Source organism: Lathyrus oleraceus, chromosome 5 (genome assembly GCF_024323335.1).
Source record: "Lathyrus oleraceus cultivar Zhongwan6 chromosome 5, CAAS_Psat_ZW6_1.0, whole genome shotgun sequence".
Taxonomy (NCBI): domain Eukaryota; kingdom Viridiplantae; phylum Streptophyta; class Magnoliopsida; order Fabales; family Fabaceae; genus Lathyrus; species Lathyrus oleraceus.
The window spans coordinates 583,896,771-583,908,985 of record NC_066583.1 but is presented as its reverse complement, the minus strand read 5'-3'; the positions used below and the strand labels follow the sequence as shown (position 1 = coordinate 583,908,985).

The window sequence follows — 12,215 nt, the reverse complement described above, 5'->3', positions numbered from 1 at the left end:
AATGGGAAGATTAGTTATTAATAAATCACTACATTTCCTTTTGAAGAAAAACAGACTTCTAATTACACTAACATGCCCTTTTAGTAACTAAATCAAACAGTTGTTTGAATAAAAGAAAAACAAGAGACCCTATTGTTTTGTTGAACAAACGAAAAACCAAATCCTATTTATTTTTCAAGATCTACTCATCATATCTAAATCAAATCAAATCTTTTTTGTTTGAATGGTAACTAAATCTATTACTATAAAACCACCCTGTATCGTTTAACCTAATCACACACTTAAATCTATCTCTCTTGTTCTCAATCTTTGATAAGTTTTAAAAGCTTTCAACATGAATAAACTCAAGGGGGATGAGCAATCAAACAATAATGTTATAGTTCGTCAAGTTTGGGCTTACAATCTAGAGAATGAGTTTCTTCTCATTCGTGGAATTCTACACGAATTTCATTTCATTTCGATGGATACAGAGTTTCCAGGAGTAATTTATGAATCTAAAGAGGACTCCACCGTACCTTATCACCTTCGTCGCCGGGACCCTTTAAATGATTACAATTACTTAAAGGCCAATGTTGATAATCTTAAACTCATTCAACTTGGCCTTACTTTATCTGATTCGGAAGGTAACCTCCCTGATTTTGGAACCAAAAACAAGTATATATGGGAATTTAACTTTTCTGATTTTGACATTGAAAATGATCCACACAATCAAGATTCAACTGATATGTTAAGTCATGGAGGCATTGACTTCAAGCGCAATTTCTATTATGGGGTGAATTCACTACGTTTTTCTGAATTGATGATCAGATCGGGGCTTGTCTTCAACAATTCGGTTATTTGGGTCACATTTCATGGTGCATATGATTTCGGCTATTTAATGAAGATTTTAATGCGAAGAAATCTACCAAACACTTTGGAACGTTTTTTATTTCATTTGAAAGTAATATTTAGAAACATCTATGACTTGAAACACGTGGTACATCATTGCAAAGATTTGTACGGCGGTCTCAATAAAATAGCTAATACACTCGATGTGAACCGGGTCGTTGGAAAATCGCATCAAGCCGGATCAGATAGCTTGTTGACATTGCATGTGTTCATGAAAGTTATTGATATTTATTTTATCAATAATAAAATAAAAATAAACAAACATGTTGGAGTCTTATTTGGCTTAGAAATGTAACAAATATTGACATTGAAATATATAAAACTCAATTATTTTCTTTTTGTTATTAGTATTGTTCTCTCATGATTTAAATTATATTACGTTAAACAAAATTTGTTGTATATGCTAAACGTCACTCATTTCATAATGAGAGGTATAGAATAATATTTAGCATACACAAAAATAGAAAGTGCAACATATTAAGTAGCGTCATCATGAGAAACCATTTAAGAATATAGAAAGTTGAGGTTAGTGACTTGAAGAATATCTCCTTCTCCATCATATCAGTATTAGGTCGAAAGAAACTACAAACACATCATATTCTGTAGGAACCTTCCTCAACTCTCCAATCACTTCTTTTCACTTTTCTTCATCCTGGTTGAAGATCCTTCACCACTATGGAACACATTTTAAAACTATAATAACAAAACTTGTTTGTAGAATGACATTACGACTTTGAGAATATTTGCGGTCTACATATTTCAAAGATGAACGTAACTTAAAACATTACAATTAACATAAATAAATAATAAGGAAACATGAAAAATTATAAACTATCAGATGATTCAGGACGTTTCAGCATTTTAATTATGTCGTCGATAGATTTTGAAATCTTCGTGTGTAACTCGGTCAACCCCTTAGTTATGTTAGAAGTTGTAATTCGAAGTTCTGATTGAGAGCTAGCAATCGACTATGTCGAAGCAGCTAGTGGAAGTTGTCGAGATAGTCGAATACAACATATAGTAGTGCCGAAATGTAACTTGTAATTTTGTATTTTGCATTTTATATATTTTGGACTTTGATCGATTTATATAGTTTGGGCTTGGATCTTAGTTGGCTATATAAAGGGTCTTGTATGATGTAAACATAACTACACTCAATTCTATTTTTCATAATTTAGTTTACAATTTTCTCTCTTGTCTCTCTTCTTTCTTCTGTGTCTTTCATCTTTCTTGAAAATATTTGTTCCAAAAAATTAGTATTAAGGAGCCCGATTGCGATTCAGAGAGAATTTGTAATGGAAAACTGAACAACAACATCAACGCCATTTTCAGCGAATCTACCGATTTTCAAATGAGAGAACTATGAATGATGGGTTGCGCAGATGAAGGTCATCTTCATATTTCAAGATGTGTCTGAAATCGTGAACAATATAGTACTGACATTGGAAGTGAATGCAGATGATGCTCAGCAAGCTGCGCACAAGGAACAAAGAAAGAGGATGAAGGTCATCTTCAGATTTCAAGATATGTCTGAAATCGTGAACAATGGAGTACAGACATTGGAAGCGAATGCAGATGATGCTCAGCAAGCTGCGCACAAGGAACAAAGAAAGAGGATGAAAAAGGTTTGCTTTTGATTCACCAGTTGTGGATTCTAATGTGTTTTAGAAGATTATCAAAGAAGAACGACGAAAGGAGCGTGGGACAAGTTGAAAAACTTGAACGGCGGAGATGAAATATTGAAAAGGGTGAAGTTGCAAACATTGAGAAAGCAATTCAAGATGACTCAGATGAAGAAAGATGAACCAGTCTCAGAATATCTTTCACGTGTGGTGTTGCTAACGAAGCAGATGAAGTTGTGTGGTGAATCATTCAACGATTTGCAGAAGATTGAGAAAGTGTTGAGATCTTTGACTGTAAAGTTTGATTACATTGTAGTGTCATTTGAAGAGTCTAAGAACCTAGCTGAGATGAAGTTAGAAGAACTTCAAGTTTTATTAGAGGCTCGTGAGATGAGGCTGAAGTAGTGTAGCTCATAAAGGGAGAAGGTGGTTGAACAAGCACTACAAGCAAGATTCATCAAGAAATATGGGAAAAAGAAGGATAAGAATCTTCCCAATGATATGAAATCAAGAAAAAACTCAAAGAATCACTATCATTCGACCAAGAAAGACATGGACAACAAGTATTATGGGAAGAAAGTTGACATGAAGGAGGTGCAGTGTTACAACTGTCAAGTATTTGTTCACTATGCTCGAAATTGTTAAAGAAAGAAGGAAGCACGAGCAGAATATAGTGATGTAGTGCAGTATGCACATACAGAAGATAGTGATTTTGATGATGTGCTACTCATGGCCAACACTCAGTCGAACACTGAGAAAATCAACATTTGGTACTAGGATTTAGGATGCAACAACCGTATGACTATCAATAAAACCTGGTTCACCAAGCTAGATGAATCAGTTCAGAAACTGATAAAGTTTGCAGATGGCAAGCACATCACATCAGGTGGAAAAGGAGATATTTTTGTTGTCAGGAAAGATGGTCGAAAAGTCAGCATCACAGATGTGTTGTATGTATCATCGATGACAAGTAACTTGATAAGTGTAAGTTAATTAGTTGAAAAAGGGTACAACATGAAGATATGAAAGAATCACATGAAGGTGTATTATAGTGATGGCAGATTGATTGAAGGCACCATTGGCAGACAACATGACCTTCAAAATAGAGATCAACCTAGTTGATCACATGTGTCTTGCTTTGACTGAAGAAGAAGACAAGAAATGGTTGTGGAAGCATAGGTATGAACATCTAAACTTCAAAATTTTAGGTATGCTCAACCAGAAGAAGATGGTGTATGGCTTACCTCAGGTGAACGAACCAAGTCAGGTGTGTGCGGAATGTTGCAAAGTAAAGTAGGTTAGGAAAGCATTCAAGCATGAGTTGCCAATTAGGTCGAAGAATAAGCTAGAGTTAGTTCACTCTGATGTGTGTGGACCATTTGAAGTGATGTCGAATGAGGGTAAGTACTACTTTCTAGCCTTTATAGATTAATTCACTAGATATATGTGGATTTATCTTATCAAAAGGAAGAGTGAGGTATTCTCATAGTTCAAGAAGTTTAAATTGCATGCGAAAAGCACAATGGATGCAAGTTGAAGAAATTGAGAACTCATGGTGGTGGTGAATATACCTCTCAAGAATTTTCTAGATTTTGCAATGAGGAAGGTGTAAAGCATGAGGTCATTGTACCCTATACACCTCAGCATAATGGCATAACTGAGAGGAAGAATCGAAGTATACTGAACATGACTAGGAGCATGTTAAAAGCTAAAGATATGCCAAAGAGATTTTGGGCTGAAGCAGCTTCTACAGCAGTATACGTTCTAAATAGATGTCCAACAAAGAATATGGTTGAGAAGACACTTTATGAGGCTTGGACAAGTGGGAAGACGAATGTTAGTCATCTTAGAGTTTTTGGATCAATGTGCTTCAGGCATGTACCTGAACAATTGAGGAAGAAACTAGATGATCAAAGTCAGGCCATGGTGCTCATAGGTTATCATTTTACTTGTGCATACAAGCTATATTCACCAAACAATGATAAACTTGTGATCAGTCAAAATGTTTTAGTGGATAAAACCAAAGGGTGGGATTGGAGTCAAGGGTCACTTTGATAGGAGTTAGATACAATGACAACAGTGTTTGAAGAAGATCAATAAAATGAAGTCCCAACTAATTGAAATGAAGAACAACATGAGCAAAATGTTAGAAGATCGACTAGAGAAAGAAGTGAGTCGACAAGGCTAGCTGGATAAGAGAGATTTCCATATCAAGCAGTCAGTGAAGATGGTGAGGTAATAGAAGAAGCAATGATTATGGATTATCAATGCATTTTGATGCACATCCTTCTATAATTGTACTTAGGCATTTATATACTTTATTTTTCTTATTTTAATGTTTTATTATGTTTTTAGATTTAAGTTCATGATTGCCTTTAATCTATTTTCGTTTGCTATTTTCAGTTTTAGCGGTTATTTGATACCTATTCACTGTTCAGATCACAACTTGAGCTACTGAATATCGTTTTGGGCGTTCTGACATGCGTTGGAAAGCTAAGAGAAAGAGATAAAACGTTTGTGTTGAAGACAAAAGCTGATTCGAAGTGTGGAAATCTCAAAAAATTCATTGAAGTTTCGTACTTTAGGAAATAATTTCTGTTGGGCCATTTATTGGGCCGAATTTAGGTTTTCCAACCCAATTTGAATTATAAGTGCAACCCTTATTTTGTTTAAAAGGAGAAGCTGTTGCACTGTATCATTTTACACCTGATTCACCATAACTTTTTGTTTTGTGCGATCATGAAGATGAACTAATCTTCTAGAGTCAATCTGTTGTAACGGAATTTCCAATGCTTGAGGTTTTTATCCTATCAATTTAATTTCGTTTCCCTTTCAATTCTATTATATGAAAATTCATTTGCTTAATATGTATTTTATGAAATAGTTTTGATTAAATTCGTATGATTGTATTCCTAACTATTAATCGTCATTTTCGTCGCTTTCTCGTTAAATTGCGTTTGTAAATCGTGTTTGCTTAATTCACGATTGTAGTAACCCGTTTGCTTAATTCGGAATATTGGAATATCAATCTATCATATATCTATTGCGCTTGTCAATCGAAATTCAATCGAGTAGAGATCGAAGCCGCTTAGAGAATTGGTAGGTAAAAACCAGTGATTAGCCGGAAACCGAAAACAGTAGATTGACTTATTTTATAATCGCTTATTTTAATCATTTTTTAATCACTTTTTATAATCACTTATTCTAAATCGAATAGAAACCCCCATATTTTGTTTTCATACTTGGTTAATTTGCAAAGAGTCCTTGCGATACGATACTCGAGGTGTCGCTTTCCGTTTACTATATATTAGTACTCGTTTTTTATCCGTGTGCGACAACAGATTAAATTCGTGCCGTTGTCGGGGACTTTTGTAGATTTTAACATTATTATAGTCTAACTATTATTATAGTCATATGTGTTGTTTTCTTTAGCATTTTTTTTGCCTTAACTTTCTTGCATTCTGGTCTTTTAGCGGTTTAGGATAAAAAATATCTGTTTTTAAGAAAATCGTCTCAGATTATTCCGATTCTTTGTCGATTCATTAGGAAAAAATCAAGGATCTAAAGCCTCTATTTAGGAGATAAATAATGGAAGCCGCCTTAAAAAATCAAAATTCCCTATTTTCACTACAACAAACAAGACCTTAGACAGCGCTTTTTTTAGCCTTAGACAGCGCTTTAAAGCGCTGTCTAAACCTCCGCTGCTAAAGGTTTAGACAGCGCTTTTTTAAATCTTAAAAGCGCTGTCTAAGCCCCCCTCCTTAGACAGCGCTTTGGCCAAAAGCGCTTTATAAGACCCTCTTATTTTAAATTTTTTAGGTATACCATAGACAGCGCTTTTGAAAAGCGCTGTCTAAGCCCCACCCCCTTAGACAGCGCTTTGGCCAAAAGCGCTTTCTAAGACCCTCATATTTTAATTTTTTTAGGTATACCTTAGACAGCGCTTTTCAAAAAGCGCTGTCTAAGCCCCCCCCTTAGACAGCGCTTTTGCCTAAAGCGCTTTCTAATCCCCCCCTTAGACAGCGCTTTTTACAAAAGCGCTGTCTAAGGTATACGAAAATTTTTGAAGCTTTTGTTTTAAACCACATTTTTTCCAGGTTTATAAACCAGAATTTCTACCTGTTTTCAACCAGATTTTGACAGACAATTATCACATTTTATATATGCCATTTTGGCCTTTTTTCTACCAATTTTTGGCTAACAAATATATATATATACCAATTCAAACCAATTTTGCCTTAAATGTATCAAAATATATACAAATTTATGTACACATTTACAAGTCATAACATATACTACAAATGCACACATTAATTACACAAATTTATGAACAAACATTGAGCTTTATCATGAATTGACACCACTCCTCTTTGATTTCGTCCACTTGATCCTTTGTATAAAATGCACACTTGAATTCATCGAAGTACTACATAATAATATAACATATTTTGAATTAATTCCAACTATTTAATTATATGAGATATGTGTAAATATAAAAATAACTCATAAGTTAGAAATACATACATCGGTGGGAATCTTTAATCGGCCCAAAGCAAGAGTATCTCGCATAAACCTCAACATGAAATACCCGCAATCTATTTGATTACGTTGTTGAGGACACTACATATGAAAAAAAAAATATGGATTATAAATCCTAAGTTTTATCAAGTGTCATCACTAATATAATAAAAAATGTGGTAATTAAAAATATACCGCCACTTTAATCCATGTAATGGAGTTGGCGCCCCTCCTTGAGGTTTGGATATCTCGTTGGGCCCGAAAAGCTTGTAGGACGCTAATAAAATAAAAATGAAGCAATTAGAACAATTCACATAAACTAAGAAAAATTTTGAACATTCTCACTTACGTGTCAATTAGGACCTTCATATCCGGGTATGTTGTCCAATCATTTCCTAACGAGTCAAGATAATACACAATTTCTCGGATAGGATTGATTGCGAGCAACAACCAATGTCCACTGTAATGATTAGGCAAATGTTAGATGGTAACTTGGAAAATAATTATAATAGATGAATTTAGAATGAAATGCTAACCCGGTATTAAACGGTATAAAAAACAACTTCTCCGCATCTTTATTGTCCATGAGGATCCGAAGAACGTACTCCGTCACGGTATCCGGTCTACTTAAGATTAAACCTAAGTTGACGGTCGCGGGTGCTAAGAATCCGAATGACACGTCCAAACCATTGGGGCGCATCAATTTGTCATACAAAAACCTAATATAAAAACATCATTAACACCTCTTTTGAAACATAAAGTAAACCGGATTAACATAAAGTAAACATCATTAACATAAGTTGTTTAATTAATAAAACAAAGTAGACCGGATTTATAAATAGTTAGATCAAATTAAGAATGTAACAACTTCCATGAATATATGTCATATAATTGTATATTACCTCTTTTCTTGAAACCGTGGACTCGGTATGCCGTGGAATCGCATTATCTTTTGATTTGGATTTTGTGGGAGTCTATTTAACATAACCAAGGAAAATATGTAAGTAAAATTTTAAGCATAAATTTTAAACTTTGAATATACACATTAAAGTTAACATAAGTTTTAAGCATACCTCATATCCTACGCATATGAGGTTTGTCGGCCATGCAACAAACGAACCTACTGCTTCGTGCACCGTTGTTGCATCCGAATCATCGTTAGGATATGGTAATGCTGCATTCGGCTCAACTGCAATATCAACTGATACCTTCAAACATCCAGCAGGGAGCTCTCTAGTGTGGAGTAATACTCCGCTAACGTTATGCACTTTTCCCTTGCCAACCATCCGATAGTATGGTGACGACAAATACAGCTGACAATGGGAAATGCCCTAAAACCAATAATGCCCTAAAACCAACAATTCCCCTAATTTTTTTCTTCTCATTACATCATTTGAATCCTAAAGAATTTGTGCTAAGACAGATAAATCCTTAATAACAGTAATTTTCTCCGCTTCATGTTTATATAACAATTTATTATTTTACAGGATTAATATCAGTAATTATGAGAATATGTGATCAAATTAGTTGGTGGCCAAATTTTACAACAGCTACACCATACTTTCTTACTTTCCCCTTCCCTTATTCATAAAAATTGAGGTCCACTACATATGATGTTACATGGAATAGTGACCGCACATCCAACATATCATAACAAACAATACCAATCTTATTTATCATTACAGTTATTGATGCACTTTGAATTTGCAGGGGGTCTAAAAACCCACAATATCAGCCCACATTTACCATTGTGGCGAGTCTAAAAACTACCTTGTTTATCTGCCATAGCGGTCATTGTGCCACTATTTGATAACACTATGTAGGATTAAGAAGCTAAACAACAGGAATATGATGAAACCATGGAATTAATTGATGCTGGTGTGATGAGTTTCGTTTGAAAATTTAAACCCTTTGACTGTTTGGTTTAATGCAATACAAGACTGGTAGACTAATAATATTACAATAAAGGATTTCAACTAAACACGTGGGGTGCATTATAGCAGACACAGACATATGCAACCGATTAAATGAGCTATAACTCTATGACACATGGGGTATGTTTCTCATCCACCCTTATAAATCTAAACTAAGCTCTCATAAACAAACACACGTATCCACAACAATGTTCATAGAGGGTTTAATCCGTCTCATGATAATAACATCAGCAATCATTGACATTTTCTAATATCAAATACACACACTTTCTTAATGAACCAAAAAGAGAGAAAACTAAAAAGATTTTGCCAAGAAATAAATTACTAAAAAGATATGCTCAAGACAAAAAGACAATAGAATGATGCAAATCACCAAATAATAGTCATGATTCACACACTCTAGGGGAAACAAAATAACCCTCATAAAATTCATCTATCATTATTTTATTTCAATTAAAAAAAAGCATACCACAAAAATAAAAAGATAGATCTAAAATCTTATACAGAAAAGTTCAGTAACCCATTCCGAAATTGTATCAACTACCCAATTAAAAAAAAACCTAAATTGAAGAAACGTCACCGTTTAAACGAAGATCATTATCGCAATCGAATCCGCATCCACACTGAGGGCATTCAAGGAAATTCTCAGCCCCAAAACTAGCAGAAGTAATACCCACAGAAAAATCAATATCATCACCACTCCGAGAAACCTCCACAATACTGAGCCACAAAATCACAATCTTGACGGAAATACCCTTGAGTTTATAAAGCTTATTCTCAGAAATCACGCCAGAGATAGTAGACTTGTAACTAAGCGTGTAACTTTCAATAGTGAAACTACAACTTTTTTCGAAGAACACTGAAAATTGCCCCGTTTCTCTGTTCAACGTGTACCCAATCGCGCCTTTTGGAAGAAGACCCATCGGGAAACCGTATTCCATGAGAAGATCATAAGCTGATAGATTGTTCTGTTGAATCAATGCATGCGATGATGTTGATGACGACGACAACGATGGTGATGATAGTGTTAGAGAGATTAACAAAATCAACATCAATTTAATTGAACACATCGTAGCGAAATCGAAAGTTGATTTTGATTTGTAAATTTGGTTAAAGGGGCACTTTAGAAGAGTTCAATTTTTGGGTTGTTTTTGTTTTTGTTGTTTGAAGATGCGGTGGATATCAAGGTGGAGATTCTTCTTATGTTTATGCTTTTGGTAGGTTAGGAAAAGTTTAAAATAAATCAAAAATATATAAATTAAATATGGTTGTTTGTTGCAAGCTTATAAATAATATTTAATTCTTCTTATGAAGCGGAGAAATGACAGCTGAAAATAGAAGTCTGAAATTTAATTTTAATTAGACCTTAGACAGCGCTTTTGTGGAAAGCGCTTTCTAAGATATGCCTTAGACAGCGCTTTCCAAAAGCGCTTTCTAAACCCCCACCTTAGACAGCGCTTTTGGTTTTATTTATTTTTTTAATTGAAAGACTTTAAACAGCGCTTTCTCAAAAGCGCTGACTAAGGTCTATATTTAAAAGCGCTTTCTAAAAGCGCTGTCTAAGGGGGGGTCTTAGACAGCGCTTTCTAAAAGCGCTGTCTAAGACCCCCCCTTAGACAGCGCTTTCATTATTTTTTTAGAACATTTTCCGTGTTTTATTTTTATTTTAACCTTAGACAGCGCTTTCTTTTAAAAGCGCTGTCTAAGATGCGCTGTTAAAAAACCTTTTTGGCGTAGTGTTTTCTATTTTTTATGATTTATTTTGTGTTTTGGTAGTTTTAGAAAATTCCGCAAAAATTCTCAAAATTCTTAATTGACGTTATTAGATTAATTTTTGTGTTTTTGTATTTTTTGTATTTTATTTTAATCGTTTTTTTCGTATTTCAATTGTTTTTACTTAATAGGGACATTGTCGATATTTTTCTATTTGTTGCTGCATTGCTGAATTAGTTGTGTTTTCTCATTGTTTGTTGATTTTTTTTCTTTTCTATTGAGTTTAACATGGCTGACCAAAGAACCCTCAGAGAACTTGTGGCCCCGGATGTTAATTATAATGCTTTATGTATTGAATTTCATGTTGTTGTTGTACCTTTCAAATTGAAATCTGGTTTAATACACTTGTTGTCAAGGTTTAATGGTTTTGCAGGTGAGGATCCGCATATGCATCTAAAGGAATTTCAGATTGTATGTTCTACATCATTGAGGCCTCAAGGAATTATTCAAGATCATGTCAATCTTAGAGCATTTCCATTCTCACTACAAGGTGCTGCAAAAGATTGATTATATTATCTTGAGCCAAATTTTATTACAAGTTTGAATAATATGAAGAAAATCTTCTTAGAAAGATTTTTCCCTGCTTCAAGAGCTTCTTCATTCAGAAAAGAAATATATGGTCTTAGTCAGGTTGAAATGGAATCATTGGCCGAATATTGGGAGAGATTCAAGCAGTTAGTGCCAAGTTGTCCTCACCACCAGATTTCAGAACAATTTCTAATACAATACTTTTATGAGGGATTTCTACCAATGGAAAGAAACATTTTAGATGCTTCTAGTGGTGGAACACTTGTTGATAAGACTTCACTCAACTCCCGACAGTTCACAACAAGGGATAATTTTGTGGTCAAAGCAAAAGGTGTGAATGAGATTCAGGTTTCTTCTTCCAACAAAGCTCTAGAAACCAGAGTTGATGAACTTACCTCTTTAGTGAAACAATTGATGCTACCCCTACCACCACTACCATATAACCCTCCCCAAGTAACCACCTTTATACCTTTCGGACCTTCACTTGAGGAACTTGTCAAGCAAATGGCTGTGAACAATCTCCAATTTCAGCAACAAACAGATTCCGGTATTCAGACTTTGCAGACACAAATTGGACAACTTGCCACTTCAATGAATGTCATTCAGCAAGCCTAAGGATTGAACCAACTACCTACCAAACAAGAGTGAATCCAAAAGTCCCCAATGTGAGTTCAATTTCCTTGAGATCCGAAAAAGTTGCAGAATCAACCCCAGAAGAAAAAAAATTGTTAGTGCAACATCTGAACCTTCTGTTCTTGTTGAGGTTGAAAAAGAGTATGTACCACCAATCCCTTTTCCACAAAGAGTTATGAAAAATAAGAAAATTAATGAGGAAGACAAAGAGAGAAAGATTTTGGATGTATTCAGAAAGGTGGCAGTGAACATTCCACTACTTTATGTGATTAAGCAGGTCCCGAAATATGCAAAATTTCTGAAGGATTTGTGCACACAC

At 34.6% G+C, this 12,215-nt stretch overlaps 2 protein-coding genes across 2 annotated transcripts; one reads left to right on the top strand and one right to left on the bottom strand.

The window, feature by feature from the left end:
• The first annotated feature begins 328 nt into the window (after nt 1-328).
• LOC127086677 (probable CCR4-associated factor 1 homolog 11) lies at nt 329-1,183 on the top strand. The gene has a single exon (XM_051027471.1). The coding sequence runs from the start codon at nt 335-337 to the stop codon at nt 1,181-1,183; it is 849 nt and encodes a 282-aa protein (XP_050883428.1). The 5' UTR covers nt 329-334.
• Nucleotides 1,184-9,376: 8,193 nt separating this feature from the next.
• Nucleotides 9,377-10,197, bottom strand: LOC127086678 (uncharacterized). Its single transcript, XM_051027472.1, has one exon. The coding sequence runs from the start codon at nt 10,030-10,032 to the stop codon at nt 9,523-9,525; it is 510 nt and encodes a 169-aa protein (XP_050883429.1). The 5' UTR covers nt 10,033-10,197; the 3' UTR covers nt 9,377-9,522.
• Nucleotides 10,198-12,215: the final 2,018 nt, after the last annotated feature.

Coding starts and splice junctions, on each gene's coding strand:
- LOC127086677 (XM_051027471.1), top strand. CDS start 335: ATGAATAAACTCAAGGGGGATGAGCAATCAAACAATAATGTTATAGTT.
- LOC127086678 (XM_051027472.1), bottom strand. CDS start 10,032: ATGTGTTCAATTAAATTGATGTTGATTTTGTTAATCTCTCTAACACTA.